Source organism: Protopterus annectens, chromosome 13.part0 (assembly GCF_019279795.1).
Source record: "Protopterus annectens isolate FY-2018-M chromosome 13.part0, PAN1.0, whole genome shotgun sequence".
In the NCBI taxonomy this organism is placed as follows: Eukaryota; Metazoa; Chordata; order Ceratodontiformes; family Protopteridae; genus Protopterus; species Protopterus annectens.
This window is the reverse complement of record NC_056747.1, coordinates 335,573,820-335,598,599: the sequence shown is the minus strand read 5'-3', so window position 1 is coordinate 335,598,599 and position 24,780 is coordinate 335,573,820. Positions and strand designations below refer to the sequence as shown.

General features: G+C 40.2%; 1 protein-coding gene across 1 annotated transcript in view; it reads right to left on the bottom strand.

The window, feature by feature from the left end:
* Nucleotides 1-24,579, bottom strand: part of KLHL26 (kelch like family member 26) — a 34,715-nt gene extending 10,136 nt beyond the window's left edge. Inside the window, exon 1 of the mRNA XM_044053955.1 lies at nt 24,285-24,579. Coding sequence (XP_043909890.1) covers nt 24,285-24,526 — 242 coding nt within the window. The 5' untranslated portion in view covers nt 24,527-24,579. The remainder of the gene's footprint in view (nt 1-24,284) is intronic.
* Nucleotides 24,580-24,780: the final 201 nt, after the last annotated feature.

Here is a 24,780-nt window from a genome sequence, read left to right as displayed (position 1 = left end):
TGTACTTGTATTTTATTTTTTATTGGACTGCTATCTTTACTGTAATTTGTATCATGGGCTTTTCTCGCTGGGCCTCCACTGAAAACAGGCTCTCTGGGCCCAGTGGACTTCCCCGGTAATCAAACTTGAAATAAATAAATAAATATCTTGAAAGTTAAACGTACTAAAGAAGACATTTTCTTCCCCATTGCTTTCTCATTTTTGTCAAAGGAAATGGGGGGAGTTGCAGTAAACTGTTTAGCAGCAGCAGACTTAGAAAGAGAAATAACTGTTAGGTCTGCTTTAGGATTAGAAACCAGGTACTTGCGTGTCTGGGGCATCCTGTATAACCAGGCAGGCTTCTTGGAAGCAGGAGGTTGACTGTCAGGAAGATGGGAGGCAATGAGAAAAACAGAGTGGTAAATACAAGAGAGATGGGTGCAGCTTTAGGCATCTGCAGCTGTAACAAAGCACAATATATATTCTATGCCATAGGAATCTCACTGATGAAAACTGATTGAGGAATACTGATGAAGGGATTGGGAGTTGGCATAATGGTTAAAGTGTTTACCTTACAGACATAAGGTGCACAGTTTGATTTTCACCTTTGAAAGTAAAACTGGGTAGGCTTAAAATGGCTCAAAGGGCAGCTAGCCTACTAATTACTCTTATGTTAGATAAAATGTCAGTGAAAGACATTTATTCAGGCAGAAAATCCAAAGCTATACTTTTTAAAGAACCAGAATGCTCAGACCGAGAAGAAAGTCTTGAAGTACACTCTCAGTCTGTAATGACTGCTCTTCTGACTGGAAAGTTCTGTCAGAATGAGAAGGAACTCTTTCTTTTCTTGCCCAGAAAATTTGAAGAAACAGAAAAATAAGCAATGAGTTCCGTAGAAAATCCCAGTAAATATTCTTTGTCCATTTAAATAGAAAGAGAAGACTGGACCCACCATTCAGAACTCCATCCCAGCCAAGTGAAGCCCCATCGCTTGCCACATCCCTAGACACTGACAACAGTGGTTCTCCTTACCAGCTAAGATCATCCTTACACCCGCAGAAAATGCAGCTACCTCCTGGTCTTTGATGGCTTGGAAGGCGACACCAAGAGGACAGGGTAAGAAAGATGGGTAATCTGAGTAACACAAAAGTCCACAGCAAAATCACCCACCACAGTATGAGGTAAACTAACAGCCACACTGACTCTTGAAAACTCTTTTCATGCACCAGGGAAGGTTCCATGGCAGAGATGGATTGCCGTTCCATCAGTTAGCCATGAAGGAGCTCAGAAATGCAGTTAGTAGAGACTTGATGAGCCAGGAAGGTGAATGGCATAAAATAAGTGGTTCTGAGGTAAGTAAATCACTGACCAACCCCCACAAGGACAATATTATGTCCCAAACACACTAACCTTCAATAAATAGGTACTCATTTATTCCAAAATTAACCTTTTCCTGAAAAAAAAAACACTTTTACAAAAGTACCAACATGGCAGTTCCCTTCAAAGTGAATGACAGTCCCAATCACAGTTTTCTTCTGCATAAATAAGCATTTTCTGACAGAAGAAAACACAGGTTTATCCTCATACAATTCAATTAAAATAGGAAGGCTTTCCCCAACCGGGACATAACTACTCAGCCCTTGAACATTACTAGGCAACTAACAGAATTATGGGGCCCACCGAAGAAGCACTTACTTCTGCTGTCAAAAAGCTCTGAAGTGTTTTGGTTCTCCAAATGCCTTTTACATGGAGCAGCCTGTGCACTCCTAGCAGCTGGAGCACCTGGGAAGGAGTCCAAAGCTCATGGAAGCTAACCATCTAACCATTACAGAGGGTAAGATCCAAATAGCTTAAGCTAGTGCAATGGTGATCTATGTATTGAGCATCATAATTTACCTCTACAGTCTTTGGTTTGTCTTTATTTTATACCCTGGAAAAAAAAACTGAAAGGGTCACAAAATGTCCCACAACAATGAAATATCATTTTCTGGACTCATCAAATACAAACTAATATCTGCAAATCAGGCTAATTTTTCTTGAGTACCATACCAACTATAACCTTGAATTAATGATTCCCTTATTTTCTTTGCCAGTGGCTCTAAGTATAAAACAGATGGCAAAGGAGAAATAGGGCAACCATGTCTGGTGCCACTGTTCAAACAAAGGATGCCAAAGGGAAACCTTTCTACCGTGTTTCTTGCTTCTGACCCTTTAGACATCTTCTTAATTAACCTCATTAATCTGTCAGGGAATGCAAATACCACAAATGCCTTACTACAAAATCTCATCTAACACTATAAAATGTCTTCTATGCATCAAGACTCAGCAACAAAAGTGACATCTTGCACGGTTTCCCTCTGGATCATCATTCTATTAATGTTATCAGATGCTTGCCTCCCCTCCACAAAAACCACACTGACTCATATCTATCAGTTTTAGCAACACCTTAGCCATTCTCTTAGCTAATATAGACATGCTCACTTTATAATCATAGTTCAAAATTGAAATTGGTCTAAGAAGTTGGGTTATAAGGTCTTTGCCCTGTCTTACAACCACCACAACTTTCTTCTAATGTAATGATATTGTCCTTCTTCCTAGAATACTGTTAAATAAAACCTTCCAGATCTTTATCACTTTGTTCCCCACCTTTCAAATTTCCACAGGAAAACCATTTGTTCCTGGAGATTTCTTTGTTGATTATATACCGTAATTATTTTATTTCATTACCTGCAATCTTAGCTATTGATTCTTCAATTTTATCTTCCTCTAACTTTTGTGTATTTAAGTCCTCTGTAAATATTTAATTTTGTGCCATTTCTTGGTTCCCATTTCCTCTGGTTTATACAGATTTTCACAGAAATTGCCTTTATAGAGTCTCTGGTTATTTTTTTTAGTTACAGGTTTCCTGTGTTTGGCAACATGCCTTTGTATCTTCTGTTGCCCAAGTCATTGTGCTAATAGTTATTGTGTTAAGGGGTTGTTATAAAAAAAAATACTTGATTAACAACATTTCTAAACTCATGCATATTATCCAAACACCCTTATTTCCTCTTTAGCTCTCAGGAATTGCTCCTCTACTTCTACTTCTGAAAGATTCCCCTTTGTCTACAATAGTTTCAACTTTGATAATCCCTCCAAGTATTCCCCATTAATTACTTCCAATATATGTCTCTCTCAATTGTACTATAATTTAAATTCCATTTATATGTTATACTACTCCCTTCTAAAGAAATTTGTATCTCCCCAACAGCAACTGAATTGTTTCCATTACCAACTCCTTAAATTCCTCTTGTTTTAAAAGGTAAGTAAGAAAGCAAAAGTGTCTCACTTTACTTGACTTCCCTGCATCTTTATCTTAGTTTTTTGTACCAGTACATGGTCTGAAATAGTTACTGGCTGCATTTCAAACATTTCAATTAAATACCCATGCTCCAGTAAACATATTTTCTGTCACATCTAACCCAGTTATTGTATCTTGGGGAATAATATGTAAAGGCTGCAGAGGTTCTTGCTAGTGAATTCACGTTTCATTCCAAAAATTCTTACATTTCTTCAGAAATCTACCCTCTTTTGTTATATTTTCCCTGCTAGGTCCCCCTGACACATCTTCATTATTGCATCTCATGTTCCAGTCCCAACCCATGAACAATACTCCCTTGGTGGAAGCTAGGATAGGTCATGTTTCATACTATTTAGAAGGCATCCTGAATATTGTCAGGGCCCACCGATGAAGTGTTCTTGGCCACAGAGAAAGCAATCGGGACCTGTTCCCCAGTGACAGTAGGGAGAGTTAATTTTATGGCATTTCCTGGTGACAGGCTAAGGGGGAGAGATAGGAGTAAAATTAGAGCTGAATTTGCCTGCAAGTAGGTTTGCTATATCTTCTGATTAACAATGAGCTCTGCACACAATTGGTGTATTGCTTCTGAGATTGCAGACATAGCTAAAGAATCCTTGTGGTTGTCTTTGCCCTGGGAGGCCAAATTTACCTCAGATTTGATTTGGTAGACTTTATTTGTTCCCTGAGTTGTTTGTTTAGTTTGATGAGAGTGATTTTATCCTAAATGATAAGACAGAACACCTTACAAACTTAACACTTAAATCTACGAAGGCTAAAAGGAAAAGCCACAAATGAAATACGAAAAGTTTTAATAACCAAATAAAGTTAAAAGATAAGCACTTTTGTCTATACTAATTTGTGAACTTCAGCTAAAAAGAACAGTCGTTTACAACAATTAAATAAATCTTAAATCACTCTCCATTCAATTAAAATTAGAAATTATGTCACTTCCTCTTCCTATTAAATTATATAGCATCCAGTTTCATATTATATAAAACACAAAAAATGTTATTAAATGCTATGAATAATTCCGACTGGTACTTTATACAAAAAATGCAATTAAAAATGACAAAACAGCGTGCTATTAAAACCATTGATAAAAAAAATGAAGTTTTCCTTTCAAGTCACAATCTCTTTAGACATGGATACTATTTAAATTCAATAAAATGAAGTATTATAAGTGCTGTTTGAAGCTTAAAGTTGGACTTGTAAAATACTAGAAATAACAGGTAAAAAATGCCACCATTATAAACTCCCTCTCATATGCTCCCCCAGTTATTAAAACACATATAAAAAGTATGTTAGCAAATTAATATAACATAAAATACGGAAAACCACCCCCATCGTATACCCTTATTGGGCCAGTGCTTTCAGTTTAAGCAGGCTACTAATGCAGCAATGTTCATTGACTCCAGCCAACGGTTGGCATTCAACAGGATCTGCCAACTTAGTTCTTTTTTCTCTAGCTGTAGCATCCATGACCCACCCCTATAGCTAATGCCCACATTATCTATAGCTATAAATTTGAACCTATGATCCTTATATTGCTGAAAATGCCTTGCTATTGCATTAGGGTAATTCTTCCTGATGTAATAATCGGATCTATATTATTTGAACGAAAGTTCAAAATATCGATCGCTGTAAACAGCGAAAATGCCGGACATAGAATCCTGTATTGTGGGGGGCTGCGCCCTACACCCCCCGCTAATTATATATACCAACTCTGAGATCGCACTACAGTGAGGAAAGGGCAAATTTCCCAATCTTCACTGTACAGCGATCTCACAAAACACACATCGATGTTGGGCATTTTCGCTGTTTACAACGATCAATATTTTGAACTTTTATTCAAATAATATAGACCCTAATAATCATGTTCATAAATCCTCTCTCGCAGCCTACATTTAGTTTTACCCATGAAAAAACTAGGACACTTATCACAATGCAACATAAACAATGCTTCTTGAATCGCAATTGTACTTTCCTTGAATTTTATAAATTACACAACGAATAATGAAGGATTCTCCCATCCTAATATTTTTACAGTAAGGGCAAAATCCACACTTCTTCATACAAGACATATTCCTAATGTCTTGAGTTTGCCCATTCTCTAACAGATTCCTAACACTGGAACCTTTTCTGCAAACAATTAGTGACTGGTCCCCTACTTTGTTTCTAACAAAATGATACTTCTTAACAATCGTCCAGTTCTTGTATAAAATTTCGCTCACCCATTTATAATTAGTACCAAATATAGTTATAAAGGTCATTCGTTTAGTCCTGTTCTTATGGGACTCACAATTGGCATTATTCCTTACTGCTATCAGGGCTGCTTCACTAGAAATATTTGATATATTGTTACCCTCCCCGTTTATTTTATTCAAGACTGGTTTAAAGTGCCCATTAGTTCTCTTTAAGCACACCTCATCCACTAATTCATTTAAAAAGTGTCTGGGATAGCCTATTTCACTAAACATATCCACCAATCTATTAATTTCTTTGGTAAAATCACTATCTCAAGTGACAATGCTTGCGGCCCTTACTGACTTTTAACCACCGATCTTTTTGGATGGTATAGATGAGAACTACTAAAATGGAGGAATGAATTTGAATATGTACTTTTCCTAAACATTTTGGATGTGTACCCATTGTGTAATCCATCCTTCTCAAGAAGTACAAACAGGACATTCTTTCATAATTAAATTCATATGTAAACACCAAGAACTGGGTCGTGCCATTGATGAATTCAATAAATTTAGCTATGTCCTTCTCTTGCCCCCTCTAGACAATAGTAGAGAAAACTGCAAGGAACCACCACGATAGGTACAAACAATTTATTTAACAAGAGAAACAAGCGCTTTCATGCACCACCATGGCGCGCTTCATCAGGTTACATTAATTAATTGAAATTCAGTCTTTAAATATAAAAACACACTCCCAATATTCCAATTTAAGCCATCAATTAAAATAACCAATTAAGTCATTTAAAAAGATATTACCAAAATAGCGTCAGGTTTGAATAGGCACTACTATTCTAGCATGCATAACATTTTATATAATTATTTCGGAAACAACAAGATATTCCATCAGCATAGGCAGGTATTATATTCAGGTTGTGTATCACAAACTGAACATTGACATGATTTTATATCTCAAGATCAATTCATAAATCTAACTTTTTGTTGTATTATAAATATTATAAACACTATACTAATACAAATGAAAATAGAGAATAAATAAATCACCAATTAATCATGACGATACTTATATAATGTCTAATAAAACAGGTTCTCATCAGTCATAAATATTGATTCATTTATATTATTAAACCAACATATTATATATAATATTTAATATTTATACTATTATTATTAAAATAATGCTTTTCATTATGTTATGAATACTATAAACATGATACAATATAATTAAAGAATAAAAAGACCATCAATTGTGTCATAACAATATTTATATATAATTAATATAATAAATGCTCTCATCAATCATTTGTACTATTTTATTTATGCAAAGAATAAACAAACAAATCTAAAAATCTGAAAGATAAAATAAAACAAAATAAAACATGAAAGGACAGGTTAGATAACTCATCTATCTCCTAATAAAGCTGGTCTAACACTAACCGCTGAGTTCAGACCAGGTTCAATATGAGATCTAAGGTTCAGAATCCACTATAAAAATACTGTCCAGGTAACCAAGTGTAGAGTCTAAAGGAACCCCTAGAATTACAAATGAAAAGAAATATGTGCTCCCAGTGTGCCATTACTATATTTGCAAACACTGCTCCATGTGGCAAGCCCACGGCCACCTCACTTTTCTGCAAAAAATAGGTTTCTTCAAAAGTTCGACAATTATTAAGGGCCAGTTCCAAATGTTCTTCAAATAAATTTATTTTGGCCTAAGGGACACCTTTTTCTAGCAATAATTCAGTAACTCATTGGATACCAGTGTTCTACGGGATAGTTGTATACAAGTCTTTAATGTCAACAGTGTGTAAAAAATCATTAGGATCAAATGCTAGACTATTTATCTTTTCCAAAAATCTATAGGAGTCTATAAATACGATTTTCATCCCCCAAGAACACTTTTAGCTTGGTATCCAAAAATTTTGCCCAAGCTAAAGTAATGCTATTACGCCCATCAACTATTGGGTATAAGGGAGGACTGTTCCGAGTTCTTATGAAATTTAGGTACTCCAAAAATAACTGGAGTTACAGGTGCTATCTTATTAAGATAGTTATAAAGATGCATGTCAATTCTTTGGTCTATAAACAAGTCCATATGCTGCCCTTTAATCCTATAAGCTCCATTAAGCTGGTTCTTTTCACCGCTTCGTATGCATTAGTTTGCAAAATCTGAAACATCCGATTATTACAATTATGTATGTCCATCACTACCAACCCACCCTCTTTGTCTGGTTTCATAAACCTTACCTCCTGCCGCTTAAGGTAATTTAAAACTTCCCATTCACGCTTTTCCAAGTTCGAAGAAGGGAAAACATTACATTTCTTATTAAACATATTTCTAAAATCATGCTCACATACCTTTTCGTAAAATTGTAAAAAAGGATGAAGCTACAAATCCTAAATTCATTTGTAGTTACAGAAAATAAATCTTTTGCTATGGTAGCGAATGATATGAGTGAAGAAACTAAACAAAAGACAATACAAAAACTGAGAAATTTGAAGCTCTGTTTATGGATATGGATAGTACGATGCAAGCAGTGAAAATATTTTTAGTCAAAGTTTATATATATATATATATATATATATATATATATATATATATATATAATTCTGTCAATTTCTACTTTTAATTCTTTAAATTTTAAATTTTTAATGTTGTAATTTCTATAATTGCCGGAGCTTTTCTCCCCGGGCCTCTACTGAAAATGGAAATATATCCAGTCAGACTAGCCCGGTTAACAAATGTAAAATAAAATAAAATAAAATAAATAAATAAATAAATAAATAAATATATATATATATATATATATATATATATATATATATATATATATATATATATATATGGTTCCCTATCAGAAGCCTGAAACACTATAAGCCTGAAAATCAAAATCCTGAAAACTATAGACTGAAAGTTCAAAATCCTGAAAGACCAAAATCCTGAAACTCAAAATCCTGAAAACACAAATAATGCTAATATGTCACTATAAAGACACTAATATCTACCAACTGACCCTGACCCTAACCCTAACCCTAAGGTCCATCACTATCGCACACTCACCTGACCCAGCCTAACCCTAACTCACTTAAACCGCCCTAACCCCAATATTTGTCACTATTGCATACATGCCTAACCTGCGCCCTAACCCTAACTCACTTCACCCTAACATAAAACCAACCGCACACTTACCTGAACCCAACGCATGACCCAACACCACAGGGCTAACAATAGCAAAGCCACAATGACGTCAGTATGTCCATTTTGTGTTTTCAGGATTTTGAGTTTCAGGATTTTGGTCTTTCAGGATTTTGAACTTTCAGTCTATAGTTTTCAGGATTTTGATTTTCAGGCTTATAGTGTTTCAGGCTTCTGATAGGGAACCATATATATATAAATATATACACACACACACACACACACATACATACATACATACACGCGTGTGTGTATATGTGTATATATACATATATATATATATATATATATATATATATATATATATATATATATATTAATACACACATACATACGTCAGGCATATTTTTTATCAATCAGAGGAAAAGTAGTAGACAATAGTTAAAAAGAGTTGAAGGAATTTATCTGGGAGGGAAAAAGGGCAAGAGTTAAGTAGGATAAGTTGATCATCCCAACAGAACAGGGTGATTTAAAATTACCTGATTTGAAGGGCTATTGTATAGCTATGCAGTTAAGACTAACATATATAATACAAGTGGAAGGGTATAGTGGAAAGGGATTCTTAAGAGGAATGATAACCACCCATGCAGAATATTCCACTCATAACATTTTAGAAAGTATTCCAAGAACTATGCCAACACATAACTGGAGACTTTGCCAACAGTTTTACAAGAACAGATATATCTTGTAGATGATACCACTGTTCTGGAACACACTCTCCATCCACATAAAACAAAGTCCATCCCTGTCCATATACAAGTGCAACTTGGATCTATGCTGTACCCCATACTGCTAAGGGACAGAGGCAGCTCCTAAATGCTTTATTGCATGCACGGGTCTCATCAAACTATCTTTGGTATGACCCCAGTCTCATTAGGGATAATATATAATTATAAACTATGGGATTACTAAGGCCAATCTCTAACCAAATGGGATAGGTTAATTTGAGCACAAAAAAGTGAAACTAGCTAGGCTTAAAATGACCTGCTAGGGCAGATAAACTAGAACTTACTAATGAACCTATAAGCAGGGAAGATTGCAAGTAGTGGTACAGAAAATAATCAAGACGGGCTAGAAATTTCAGGAGAAAACCGGCAGAGGAACCAAGGTATTAGGAACAAATAACTAGAGAGGGGAAGGTAATAAAATTGAATGAGGCCAAGAAGAAGTTTGGATTGCAGGTAAGACTGCCTCCCCTATCAGGGATTGATATTAGAGTACAGGTAAAGAGAAAGGGAGAGGGGAGTACTGTTTTGGTAGAGTTAGTGAAATGAAGAGCAAAAGTTGCTGTTAAAAGGGGGATAATTAATAACTCATATAAAATATTGCATGATAACTTAAGAATCACTCATAGGAGGCTAGAAAAGATTGGAAAGAGAGACTGGAAAAGCAATGTAGAAAGGAACAATGAGAGAACATATGTATGCTTTCCAAGTATACAACAAAGTCCATATGGTTTAGGATTTTTGCATGGAAGTGTTTGCATAGATATTTTTATATCCCAAATAGACGTCAATGAATTACTCCTCAGGTACATAGCAAAAGTTGGAAATGTGATGGGGAAGAAAGCTGTAACTCGGAGCATATTTTTTGGGAGTGTAATGAGTTGGGAAATGTTAAAAATTCCCTACAGAGTACAATGTCAAAAATATTGGGGGGGGGGGGTAAAATGCCTGTAACTAAGGAAATTATTCTTTTGGCCTAGGACACAAATTCTGAATTGCCGAGGCACAGTAAGGCCTTATTATGTTTAATTCTGCTGGGTGCCAGAAAAGCAATCACTAGAAAATGGAAACTAAAATCTAAACCAAGTCTATCTGAAGTATGGAACATTGTTGAAGAAATAAAAGCACCAGAAGATGGAACTTTAGTAAGGGGAAGGAGCTAATTACATAGAAATAAACAGGAATTTATGGGAACAATACACACAGAATAATGTTCAGAAGGAGTGAGGTTTAAGATAAGGCAAGAATACAGTGATTTAAGTAATGCTGGACTGAAAGACAGTTGTTGATGTGATGTTATGAGGTAGTGCCATCAATGCCAGGGAGAGTAGGGCAGTACATGTGTAAATATGCCAGGATCGATAGCTGGAGTTTTGTAAAGAATTTTATGTTATTTGACTATCACACTGATTTGTACAGATGCTCGAGTTAAAATATATTTGTAAAGTTACTTGTGTTAAAAATGCATCAAAAGTAGGTCCTGCTGGACAGAAAGAATGTATGCATGTATATTAGGTTGTATTGTTGCAGTTAATCAAATGTGTATGCTTATCAGAGAACCCTGGAAGGGCTGTTAAGTTTGAAATTGTGTTACTGCTTTCAGATACTGCCACATATCTTAGCAAAGCTCTGTGTGTGTATTGTGCCAGTCAGGTGACCAGAGGTGATGTCATCCTCTAACCAGCATCTGGTTTCTTTGGAACTCTCACAGCAGCACTTTAGAACCTGACAGGAAAGATTTCTGACATGATATATCTCTCACACATTCACACAGAGAGAGACATCATATCATATGTCTTTTGCTGTGGTAAGATACTCAGCACACATCAGCTTGCCTTGCTTTAGTAAGTAGTCAGGAAACATTAATTCTTTAGTCAGGGACATTTAGTGAGACTAGCTTAGTATTGTTTTCTGCATGTGAGAAACTATCCAACTGTATTATTGTTTTCATATCCCTGTGGTTGAAACTCCATTGTTTACTGTATTCAGTTTCCTCTTGTTTTCCGTTTTATTACTTATTAAATATTTTAATACCTTTCATTGTGTCTGGTCTTTTAGAGAATACTTTTAGCATCTTGAGAGTACTTATGCTCGTTTTAGTGGCATTGTGGCCATTCCTGAAAGCCTTGCTATTTGGCCACACTCTACCACATCTACATTTATGGTAAGTGTACACAACTGTACTATGTTCTTCGTGTTTTACTGTTGCAGTCATCACATTTGGGTTGAGTCCCAAAGCTGAGGAAATGGGTGGAGACAGTAAATGAAACGAGGGACTGGCTAGGATGCCCAGCAAGACTGCAGAAGTAAATCCTGCCTCTGGATCTGGAGAAGAAAGGCAAGTGGTAATGCTTGGTAAAAGTGTGAGCAGATGTCCAGGTGGCAGCCTCCAGGATGTCCCTGGTGGGGACTCCTCTGAGGAAAGCTGTAAAGGTGGAGGCTGCTCTGGTGGAGTGTGTCCTGACCCCCTTGGGGGAGGCTTTCCATGCTGTTTGCAGCAGAAATGGATGCAGTGTGCTATCCATTTGGAAATGGCTTGTTTGGAGATGGCTTTGCCTTCTGCCCCTGTAGCAAAACTAGACAGCAATTGATCAGATTTTCTGAAGGATTTAGTCCTGTCTAGATAGAATCTGAGCTGTCTGCGCACATCTAGACGGTGAAGAATCCTTTCCCCCTTTTTCTGGGTATTAGGAAAAAAGGTGGGCAAATGAATGGATTGGTTGAGAGCCATGCTGAACACCCCCTTGGGCATGAAGGATGGGTTAGATCTGAGGGATACCCTGTCTGCATGAAAGATGGTGAAGGGTTCCACAGCCATGAGTGCTTGCAGCTCAGAGACTCGCCTGGCTGAAGTAATGGCCAGAAGGAATGCTGTCTTCGAGGAGAGAAATTTTACCTCTGCAGAAGAAGCTAGTTCGAAAGGGGGCAGAGTGAACTTTTCCAATACAAAGTTAAGGTCCCAAGCTGGTGTTGGTGCCCTTCTGGGTGACCTCAAGTTGCTAGCCCCTCTTAGGAACTGTATGATCAAAGGGTGTGAGAAAAGGGGCTGCTCAGTGGGAACATGAGCAGAAATAGCAGTGGCATGAATTTTTAGAGAAGAGAACGAGAGGCCTCTGTGTAGTAGGTCAGCTAAGTAATCCAGGATCAGAGGGAGGGAGGGCTGTGCCATATTGGCTCCCTTAGCCTGGATCCAGGTGCAGAATTTTTTCCATTTATCAGCATAAGTCTTTCTGGTGCTAGGAAGACTGGTCTCAGGGACAACATCCGGAACCTGTTTACTGAGGCTGGCAGATTGTTTGAGGTTAGGGAATAAGCCAAGCTGCCAAATTGAGTGTCTGCAATTGGGGATGCAAGAACTACCCTTCCCTCTGGGTCAGGAGGTTTGGAATCTGAGGAAGATGCCATGGGGGTAAGTGAGGATAGGCTGCGCAGCAAGGGGTACCAGTGCTGGTGGGGCCAGTCTGGAGCTATAAGAATGGTCCATGGTTTTTCCTCCCTTATTTTGAGCAGTACCCTGGGGATGAGAGGTAGGGGAGAAAAAGCATAGACCGATAAACTGACCCAGGGGAAGGACAGGGCATCCACTTTCCAAGCCATGCAGTGATGCTCCCTGGTGTAGAATTTGCTGAGCTGATGGTTGGTGTGGGAGACAAAGAAGTCGGCCTTCGAGGTTCCCCATTTCTGAGTTATTGGGGTGAAGGTACTTCTGTTGAGTTGCCACTAGTGTGGGTCCAGAAGATTTCTGCTTAACTGGTCTGCCAGGGAGTTGAGAGAGCCTAGTAGGAACTGTGCTAATAGGTGCAGTTACATGGCAGAAGCTGTGTGCCAAAGGCTCATGGCCAGCTTGCATAGAGGGTAGGAGAAAGTCCCTCCCTGCTCGTTGATATACCATATCACAGGGGGGTTGTCTGCTTTGATCAGGAGAGCCCCTGGAGAAAGAAGGGGTTTGAAAGCTATCAAGACGTGCTGCACAGCCATCATCTCTTTTTGACTGATGTGCAGAGGGATTTGCTGTGGGCTCTATTGGCCCTGTATGCACCTGCCGTCCAGGTGTGCACCCCAAGCATAGTACGATTCATCTGTGGTGAGGGTCTGGCAGCTGGGGGTGCGGAGAAAGGCATTCCCCTGTTCTTGGAGCATGCTGTTGCCCACCAAAGAAAATTTGTTCTGAGGCAAGGAATTATAGGTAGAAGATTTTCCAGGTCTTGAGGGTGTTGGCACCAAAGGCTTTTTGGGTACCGCTGAAGTTTCCTCATATGCAGTCTGGCATATGGAATGAGTAGTATGCAAGATGCCACGAACCCCAGAGCTTGCAGAATCTTCCTTGCAGTTAGCTGGGGCCTGGTGGCTAGTTGAGGGAGGTAGGCTGTCAGGAAAATTTGTTTCTCTGGAGCAAGGTATGCCATCTGGGAAGCTGTGTCCAGACTTGCTCCTAGGAAGATTATCCTTTGGCTGGGCACCTGTTTGGATTTCTTTTCACTGACTGTGTACCCTAGAGAGGTTAATAGGGTCTTTACAAAGGTCAGGTGCTTGAGCAGCTTCTCCTGGCGGTCTGTCTGAATAAGGCAGTCATCTAAATATCGGTAAATCTGAATATTTCTTTGTCTGCAAAAGGCAAAGGCCGGAGCCAGACATTTTGTGAAAACTCTGGGAGCAGTAGATAAGCCAAAGGGAAGCGCAGAGAACTGAAAGTGTTGGGATCCTGCCCTGAAGCAGAGATATTTCCTGCATGATTCCCTGATAGGAATGTGGAGGTAGGCCTCTTTTAGATCTAGGGTGGCTAGCCAAGCGTCCTTGGACAGCATGGGTAGCAGCTGCTGGAGGGTGAGCATTTTGAATTTTGGGATCACCAGGAAGGTGTTGAAAATGGATAGATCGAAGATGGGGTGCCAGATGCCCTCTTTTCTGAGCACCAGAAAAAGTCTGGAGTAGAAACCTTGGCCTATCTGTTCTGCAGGAACATGCTCTACTGCCCTCATAGAGAGCAGGGAAAGTGTTTGCTTTTGAGCCTCTGCCCACTGATTTGGTGGTAGATCTGGGAACCCTTTTGAGGTTGGAATTGTGTGGAAGGAAAATTTGTATCCCTGAGACACAATGTTCAGAACCCAGTAGTCCTTGGTAATGGTGGCCCAGGTGCATGAGTGAAAGGAGAGTTTTCCTCCTAGGGGTAAGTGAAGGTGGGCAGAGGGAGGGGGTGGAGATGAGTCATTGTGAGTTTTTACCTTACAGCTCCCTGGTTTTGAAGTGGAGGTAGTCCACTGCTTAGATCTCTGCATTCCCTGGGGCTGCTGTCTGGGGGGGTCTGCTTCCACAGAGCCTAGGCTGGGCCGGTTTACTGGGAGCAGGAAAGGACCAGTGTTTGGAGGGACAATGCCTGCTGAACCTAGGGGGCTGGACCTGCAAGAAATCCTTAACTGTTTGCATAGATTTTGTTTTTTCTCCCATCTTTTTTAAGACCTCTTCTGCCTTAGTGTCAAAGAAGTTATCTTTGTGCAAGGGGGCATCCAACAATTTAGATTTGACATGATCTGGCAGGGGCTGTTCCTTAAGCCATGCATGCCTTCTAATGACAGATCCAGTGACTGCTGCCCTGCAAGAAGCTTGTAGGGTGTCAAAACCACAGTGCAAGGGGTGTTTAGTTACTTGACTTACAGAATGCATTAACTCTTGTAAATCTTTAGATTCTCCCCAAGCAGGAAAGGAAGACATTTTTTGTTTAAGGAGTTCCAAGGTATGTTGCTGAAATTTCAGCATATGGAACTGACAATTTAGTGCCATGACAGCAAGAGTAGCTGAGGTATATACTTTCTTATCCCATCTGTCTAAAGCTTAGGAGTCCCTGTCTGAGGGGTGGGATTCTTAGTAGAGGTTGCTTTAATTCCGTTTGGCCCTTGAGAAATGACCTCCGGGTCAGCTGTAGGATTTTTAAAAAAGATATTTGTGGGAGTCAGGGACTCTATAGTACCTGTCCGGTTTTCTAGGAGCAGGAGGAAGGGCCTTAGGAGTCAGGCTGGATTTGTGTAAAACATCCTCCACAACATCCAGGACTTGGGGGATGGTGAAAGGTCTGTGTTGTGGAAGATCCAGGAATTCCGAGTCGCTTTTTAGACTGGGGGTGGTCCTGACTCTCCCATTGGAAATGCTCCCTTAAGGTATGCAGGGTTTCCCCAAAGGAAAAATCCTCCGGGGGAGAGGCTAAAGGAATGGAATCCTCTGCATCAGAATCCTCATAAGTGGAGAGGGGTTGCAAGTATTCATATTCAGATGCATCAGATTCATCTGACTCTTTTTCAGACAAAACTACAGGGGACAGATCTCTTTTCTTTTTAGAAAGGGTAGCTTGGCTTCCCCTGACCAGCATGATAAGGTCTTCTGCCATTTTAAGCATTTGAGACTGGGGCAAGGTAGCAGGTGCCTGAGAGTGGTTAGTCTGTTTCTTGGATGTGGTTCGTACCCAGGGCCTAAGAAAATCTCTGCAGTTTTAGAAAGAACGGTAGTCACGAAAGAAGACGTCGGTTTGTGTCGAGATTCGGTAGTGCGAAGGACTTCCTCGGAAGCATGTGCATGCTCAGCGGCTGCGGACCCATCCAAGGTTGAGACGACCGCAGGATCCTTAATCAAAGAAGAGTTTTGCGGCATACCGGATTCCGAAAGGGTCTCGGTAGTGGCCTGCGAATCAACAGAAGTGGGCATCAGGGGCTGGAAAAGCACCTCACTGAGGACCGGAGAACTGACGACTAGCTTAACGGAAGTGTTGTTGGTAGGTTTGGACCTGTGCGGTCTGTCTCTGTCTTTATCTTTACATTTTTTCAGAAGATCTGCTGTCAGATGGCTTACGGAAGCCATATCGGAATTCGAGGACTGTAAGCGAAAATATCTGGCTACAATAAGGGCCTGATGATGGATAGTTCTGGCATTGAACAAAGCGCAGAAGCGACAACGAGGGACGTCGTGGTCTGGGCCTAAACAAGTGACGCAATAATAGTGGAAGTCTGGGTGTGGTATTTGTTTTCCACAGGCGAGACAATTATTAACTTTTTCTGACATCAGTTAGTGCAAGAAAAAAGGATCCCCAATGGGGTATTTAGCTTTAGAAGACTTCAACTTCAATTCGGTAGGCAAAATTCAGGTAGCGGCCGACCAGCACTTGTGCGAACTGCTTCCGCTTCGGGCTCCATGGCAAGGAAGACTGATGTAATGGCATCGGCTGCCTTAGAAGACCTGACATCAGTCCTCAAGCAACAGCAACCGATGAAGAAATGCTAAGCCTCTGGTATTCTGGCCGGCGAGGGCTACCCTGGCAGGGACAACCCAAATGTAATGACTGCAACAGTGAAACATGAAGAACATCCTGTCAGGGGAGAGCTGACAGTCACAGAGTAAAAGTACCATCTTGGACTATGCTGCTGGCTGAGGTTTTCTACTGTAACTTGGTGTCTCTCTCTCTCTCCTCTCTTGCTCCTACACAAAACCCTGCATGAGACCCACTGGGTGATTCCTATGTTGCGTTGCCCTGCCCTTCCCTCATCCATCCTACTTTCATTCAAGAATTATTTTAGCATCTCCTTTTACTTGAACAAAGTTGAAGGAATAAACCTGACACCTGTAGCAACAGCAGATGCAGTACTTCTTCCACAGAAATTACAAGCTATTCCTTTGCATGTCCTGCCAGTGATCAATCACCATGGGTACATTTACAAGATCTGTCTTCTTGAGCATGCATCCTAGTATCCTTCTTCACAAAGCAAGTTATTACTGAGATCCAAACTGTGTGAGCATCAAGAAAGAACTGAGGAGCACAGGCCGGGAGTACTGCTTATCCTAGCAGGATGATGTTGCTGTATGGACAAGAAGGGACTATAAAGTGAGAGACCTCTTAGAAATTGCAAAGGGAGAGTCACAAGTAGAATATCTTAGCAGTTACTTGCTAACTTAACAGTACAGGGTTTGATAAAGCAATACTGCTACTTCCCATATGCTTGAAAGTTTCCTTGTCAACAAAATGATGACCACTGCAACACATTTTAGTGGTCAGGAAAATGAACATAACAGAGGCATGATGCTGAAACACAAATGGAAAATGTGCTCAATCTCTGAGAAGTAAAATAAAACTACTTTTTTAATGGGACAGGGAAGGCACTCACAGAGATGAGAAATTTGTTTTATAAATAACTTTTTTCCATTTCTGTTTATCTGTCTTATGGCATGACCTAGACACAGCTTACAACAGGACAGACGCTATGAACTACAGTTTTAATAAGTAGTGCTGGGTTTCCCAGCTGAAGTAATAACCAAACAGTTTAGGGCATATCTATTCTACCTGGATAGTATCTGATGCAGAATTTGGTTGCAGCCACATTTTTTTTCCCCAGAGTAATGGCTTCTAGAGTTTTTGATGCATCACAGTGCTCATCACCACCTACTCTGCAGGTGAACTAAAAAAAAAAAAAAAAAACAGAATTTCACAATACATACTGCACACCAGTTGGTTAAAAAGCTTTTCTGGTACAGACTGATACCTCTTCATTGATTTGGCAAGATAAGAGAAAAGTAACAAAATATACACAAACGTGCAAAACCATGTGTAGGTGTATATTTGTGTGTGTGTGTGTGTGTGTGTGTGTGTGTGTGTGTGAGACTGCTGATCACTATGTAAAGTCTAATAATTGCTTCACAGGTGGTAGCTTGGAATTTGTGCTTATATTCTGCTCCTGGTGAGAGAAGGGGCAGAGTGCATTGATTCCTGACCATTTCTTGTTGGGCAGTGAGTGTCTGTGCTTGACATTCCTGACTGGTCTGGTTGCTATTCAAGGCATCTACCAAGAAAAGGCTACAACAACCCTACAGACCGTTACATCATCTGGGACAAGACTGTGGCCTGCTTCTCATCTTGGGATTGGTGCTAATGTTTTGCTTCTGGTGAGAGAAGAAGCAAAGGAGCATTGTATCTTTGCACTGTGAAGCTGTGGTGAGACCAGCACTAGTAGTAGCTAGGCAGTAGCCATTCACGTGACTCCCCTCTTTTCACCATTCTAGACAAGCGAATTCTTTGCCTTCAGTAAGCACTGCTCGATTTGTTTCTAACTTCAGAATATCTGCTTAAATACTTCATGCTTAAATTTTAAGGGTCTACTTATTAGTTTCCCCACAAGTGTTTGGCAATGTTGTGTACAGACACAGACACCTTGAGTGACATTTTTCCTGTAAAATCACGATTGAAATTTCAGCAATACATAGTTGCACACAGGACAACTAGTTTGCAGTGACAAGCACTGTCCCCATAGTTGCAAACCAGATACTCCTGACCCTTCTTTATACTCTCGCTCCAACTGTCTAATCAATAAAAAAGGGTCTATTGCCATGGATATGAACTTTCCCTCTATCTCCTTTACCAGCTTGGTGAAATGGGCATCCAGAGGCAATGTAGAAATTGCCTCTTGTTTACTGACAACCATTTAATTCTCAAACAAACTGCTCTGGTATGTGAGAGATGTATTTATACAATGTCACTGGAGACAAAGCTATCACGTAAAAGTACTCTAATGTCAATAAGGTGGTCAGTAGTTCACACGCTACTCCTATCGCACACAATTTAAAGCAGACATACAGACCCACATATGCTGAGGCACTTGCATGTAACCTTCCTAAACTCTAAGACATCCTAGATGAAGTACACATAACAAATACCCTCAGCAGCCCTATATGCACTCTTTCAAAATAACACCCATACCAACACTTACAGCCACATTTCATGCAGCCTCTACTTCTAAGCTTATAAGGCAAGCCATCACACAATCCAACATTCTGGTCATTGGAGACTCCAATCGTGAGACACACTGATGTCCCTCTCACCAGGCTGAGTAAGGAGAAAGTCATGGTCAGTTGCTTATCGGGGGCTAGGATCCACCATATTAAGCACGCACTCAGGTCACTGTAGCACAAGCACCAGTATGACTCAAATCACAGACCATGAGGCTGCAAATGACCTGATACATACCTCCCTAGACTATATGAAGAGAGACATTGTGGAGCTCTCGGAATATGTAGCCCAAGCTGGTATGAGCCTAGCATTGAGTAGAATTTTACCTTCTCCATGGATGATGCCACAATATGAACAAAAGATGAATAACTTTAATAATTGTCTTAGTTTATGGTGTCACTCTAAGGGGGGTGTAATATTTGTCAGCATGGAATCAGATAGTCAACAGACAACACTGCTTTGCCAGGGATGGTCTGTACTTATCCCCTCTAGCCTTTCAATTAACTAAAACACCATCTTCCCCCATAGTGACTTTTTTAGGCAGTTCCAAACTGAAAGTACTTCTGACATAGAAAATCAAAACCAAGAAAATCTAAAGGTATTACTGCTCAATGCTAGGAGTCTAACAAAAAACTCCACTCCCTAGAAGCTCTCTTCAACCAAGAAAATGCTGACGTTTGTACAGTCACTGAGACATGGTTTAAAGCCCTGGAGAGCACACTGACAGTGCAAGGGTATCATGCCTTCCACACATTTAGACCAGCTACTACACAAACGGGGACTAAAGGTGGAGGTGTCTCAATTTACATCAAAAATAAATATACCTCAAGGCTGGTCAAACAGGACAATGCACTTTGAGCTACTCCATGTTCTAATCACCACAGGCAAAATCCAGTACCACTTCCTTGCACGCTATAGGTTCCCTCTATGACCCAGGAAACCCATACCATATATTTAAACATACTGTAAACACTCAGTATCCAATCCAATACCATATTCATAGGTGACTTTAATTATACCACTATTAACTGGGAATCCTATACGACACCCAACATACAGGCACAGAGGTTCCAGGATTTTGTAAACAACTTCCTGGACCAGACTGTCAATACACCAATCGGGGGTGTAACCATACTGGATATTGTCCTCACCAATATGGGAGAGTGCTGCACACCCCATAGTGTAATGTCTTCCTTGGTACGTTTAGACCAAAAATGGTCTCCTTAGAAGTAAAAATAAAACCTGGACCCCCAGCTAACCCTGGAATATTCAGGAACTACTCTAAGGCTAAATTCCTACTATTAAGTGATAACATGGCAAAATTTCAAGCCCCCATAAACCCGGAGAACACTGCTGTCTAAGCAGAACTGTTTACAGAAACCCTATATAAGCATGTCAATAGTTGCACAGAGGCAGCTGTACCCACCAGGAAGAAGTACATAACTAACAAAAACTAAGCCATCCTTGTGGAATCACAAAATCAATAGGCTGTATAATAGAAGGAAGAAAATCATGGCAAAAAGTAGGAGGTGCAGCACCCAGCAGAATAAAAGCACTAACAAACAAAACAAACAATTCAGAGGACAAATAAAGTCTACCAATGACAAATTTGAGGTACATTTGGACTCCCAGGCTAAGGACAACCACAAAGCATTCTTTAGACATGTCTGCAACCTCAAAGGCAATGCACAATTGTTTGCAGAGCTCACTGTAAATGGAGCCATCTATACTGAGCCAACAGATATAGCAAACCTACTGCCTGACAAATTTGGCTCCAACTTTACCTCTCCCCCCAACCTTCCCTCAGGAAATACCATCAAATATAACTCCCCCTGCTATCCTTAGGGAACAGATCTTTTTTCCTCTCTCTAAGGCCAAGAACACTGCATCATGCATCAATGGGCCCAGAGAATATCCCAGGATGTCTTCTAAATATCATGAAGGCATGACCTAAATCAGGCCCTTTGGAATTGCTACTTAACTGTAGTCTCCAAATAGGCTTCATGCCTCATGAATGGAGAACAGCGACAGTCATTCCTCTGCACAACGGTGGGCCATCTACAGACCATGGAAACTACAGACCCTAAGTCTCACTAGCCTTATATGCAAAGCCATGGAAAGTATTATCATAGAAATGATCAGTAATGACATAGTAAACCTCCATACACTGGACCCAACCCAGACTAGTTTCATGAAGGGCAGGTCATGCCTACTCAGCCTGCTGGCCTTCTTTGAGAAGGTCACCAAAGCATGGATGGAGGCCACAGTGGTGCAGGAGTTAGCATTGTCACCTCACAGCAAGAGGTACTCTGGTTTGATTCTCTGCTGGAGCTACTTCTGTGCAGAGTCTGCATGTCCTCACTGTTGTCAGATGAGTTTCAAAGACATGCAGGTAGGTGCGTGTGTGTATGTGTATGCCTTCTGTGCAGGCTGAGTGCCGGTGCTGGCAACTTGACACCATAAAAAACACCACTGCCAATCAATCTGCAGAGTGGTGGATCCACTGTGGCAACCCCTAACCGGGAAAAGCTGAAAGACACTAAAACATGGATGAGGGCGAAATGGTTCAGATTGCCTATCTTGACCTGGCCAAGGCATTTGACACAATGCCCCACTTGGGCATTGTTGACAAACTCAAGAGATTAGGGATAAACCTGTACATCACCCAGTGGATAGCCAAACAGCTCACAGACAGGACCCAGGAAGTTAGAATTGGGGAGTCCACCTCTAGAAAGAGGGCAATCACAAGTGGAATTCCTCGGGGATCGGTCCTTGGACTGCTCCTTTTTGGCATTTACTTGTCTGAAGTTAAGGCCAATGTTAATGGTATCTGGCTGACTAAATTTGCAGATGATTGCATATTAGGAGCAGTCACTGAATCCCCACATAAACACAAATGTTCTCCAGGAAGGGCTAACACAGAGATGCAACTGTTGTCAGAGCCATGGACTAAAAGTAAATGCCAATAAATGCATAAAAGTATTGTTTGGGATGTCATCCACCCCTGGTAACTTTCATATTAACAACAGACCCCTCAGAGTTGACCCAGAAGTCAGGGACGTAGGGACAAACATAGACAGTAATCTATCCTTTGACCATCATGCCTCTCCAGTAGTGAGGAAATCATTCGATGTTGTGCAACTTATAAACAAAGGTATGGCATCTAGGTCCAAGGAAGTCACTGTTCCACTGTATTCGGCATTTGTCAGACCTGTTATTGAATACAATGCCTCCTTTGGTGTGTACCTAACCAGGCATATCCAAACGGAACACCGACAGAGGTGCCTCACTAAAAGAATACAGGGCATAAGTAAAATCTCCTATGCAGACTGCCTCAAGACCCTATTCCTGTATTGTCTCCTACAGGCTGTCGAGGTAGATCTATACCTAGCATACAGGGCACTGTTAGACCCCACTCTGATGGACCTCCTGCTCATCCACAAAGCAAACAGCACCAGAACTGCCCATTCTAAAGATTTAAACCTTGCCTGTGATATAAGTAGGACCTGCTGGAGAGACAGGTATGTATCTCACAGACTACCCAGTCTCTGAAACAGGCTCTCCCCATCCATGTGGAGCAGTGTTCCTCCCTAACCCAACTCAAGTGTAAGCTGGACAACTGGATGGGCAACATGAAATTCATTCCTGGCTTGGCACCTATGTTTCTAACAGACACAGGCAACCTGTAAATGGTTCAACTCCCAGGCCCCTGCTTGTAAATGTTTCACCTCCCAAGCCTCTGCTTACACTTCTCAAGGGTACCAGAACTTGTAAAACATTTGGGATACATGAACAGGCTTAAAAAGGCCCTTGTGGTCACTAGCCTAGTAAACACCTATGAACCTTAGTAAAGAAATCCTGAAATGAGAGAGAGACAGAAATCCAGTAAGAAAGACCTACTCAGTAGTATGGAACTATTTTGAAGGCACTAGCTGTGAGCTTGGGGTTAGCCTTAAGACTTTTCTTTGGGAAGAACAGTCATTTTTTTATTTTTACATAATAAATAATGCTATATTTTAAGACTGGTATCTCCGTTGCCTTTACTGCTCTACAGCACACAAACATACAAATGTACGCGCGCGTGCGCGCACACACACACACACACACACACACTTATGTATGTTTTGTTCCCGATAATGGTCACTGTTGCTGTAATAACCCAACCCCATTTGCAGAAATGGGGAGAAAGGGGGTGATGGATGGATAGATGGATGTTAACTGGGTTAATTTCACTTGGCCTATGAACTCTAAGTAGGGGAACTTTGTCTTGGCTGCTGATGAAATAAAACTATTCTTTCTGATAAATTCTGTGAGATCTTTTACATCCACCAGAGCAACCACCAACTTTGGTAGAGTGGATCTCAGTTTAACATCTCATATAAAGGATGCCACATTCAGAAGTGCAACAACCCCCAACATGCTGCACTTCAGTGTCAGTATTAAAAAAAAATACACACACACACACACACACACACACACACACACACACACACACACACACACACACACACACAAAAACAGACACAAACACATACACAGGTTTACTATCAAAATTCGGAATAGCAGCTGTGCGTTTAAGTATACTGCTGAACCGAAAAGTCGAAAATGTACTCACCGTTTCATACTAAATGTTGGAACTAATAACCCGTGTTTCTGTTTATGTTTATGACCCATTGCAATATGTATGGTATGTAACAAATGTCAAAGCCACAGTTTTTAAGTATTCAGTTTTCTTCAATACAGATTATGGTACAGTATGTAATATTACTTAAGACACCAACACTTCCTAAGTGAGTCAAAATAAAGCATGATGAAATACTTAAAATACGTTCACTTTAAGCAAAGAATAAAAAAATTATATTCAATAGACCATCTCACTAATCCCATCTCTTCACTGGACAGTGAACCACGAGCAATCAGCAAGACAACCATGTAGACCTATAATTAAAAATATTAGTTTATTTCACAGTAACAAACATGCAGCAGAACAGACTTATTAATTTGGATGACATGATGAAAAACATTCGTATACACTTCCATAAAACAGTGCCTCATTTCTAGGGCTGCAACTTGGGAATCTCACCTGAAATAGTCACTGCAGGCAGCCAAGACAACTTTGTGCACTTGAAAACTTTCATTGTTTACAGTGAGAACTACATCAAGAAGTTGTCCTTGAGCACGTAGAGCAGCAAGTCCTTGCAGAAGTGTTGAACTGTGTCCAGAAGCAGAAAACGTGCACTTTAGAGTGCTGCACTTGTCAGCCATACTAAACATATGAAAAAAATCAGTCATGAAACTGAGTGATGGAGCCAAAAACAAATCCATTAGACTAAAAAGAGAACAGATGCACAAAGAATAAAATCTGAAAATATCAGGCTTGATATAGGCAAAACAAAATACAACTGTTTGTTTTAGAAGTCATTTTGCTGTAAATCAGGGCTGCTACCAAGACTGTTGCTTTACTACCATTAACAACAACATTCTGGTGCTGCTTTGGAGAGATAGGACTGTATGAACACAGAAATATACATCATTAAAATAAAATGAAGTAAAAAAAAACATTAAAAACAACAGAAAGC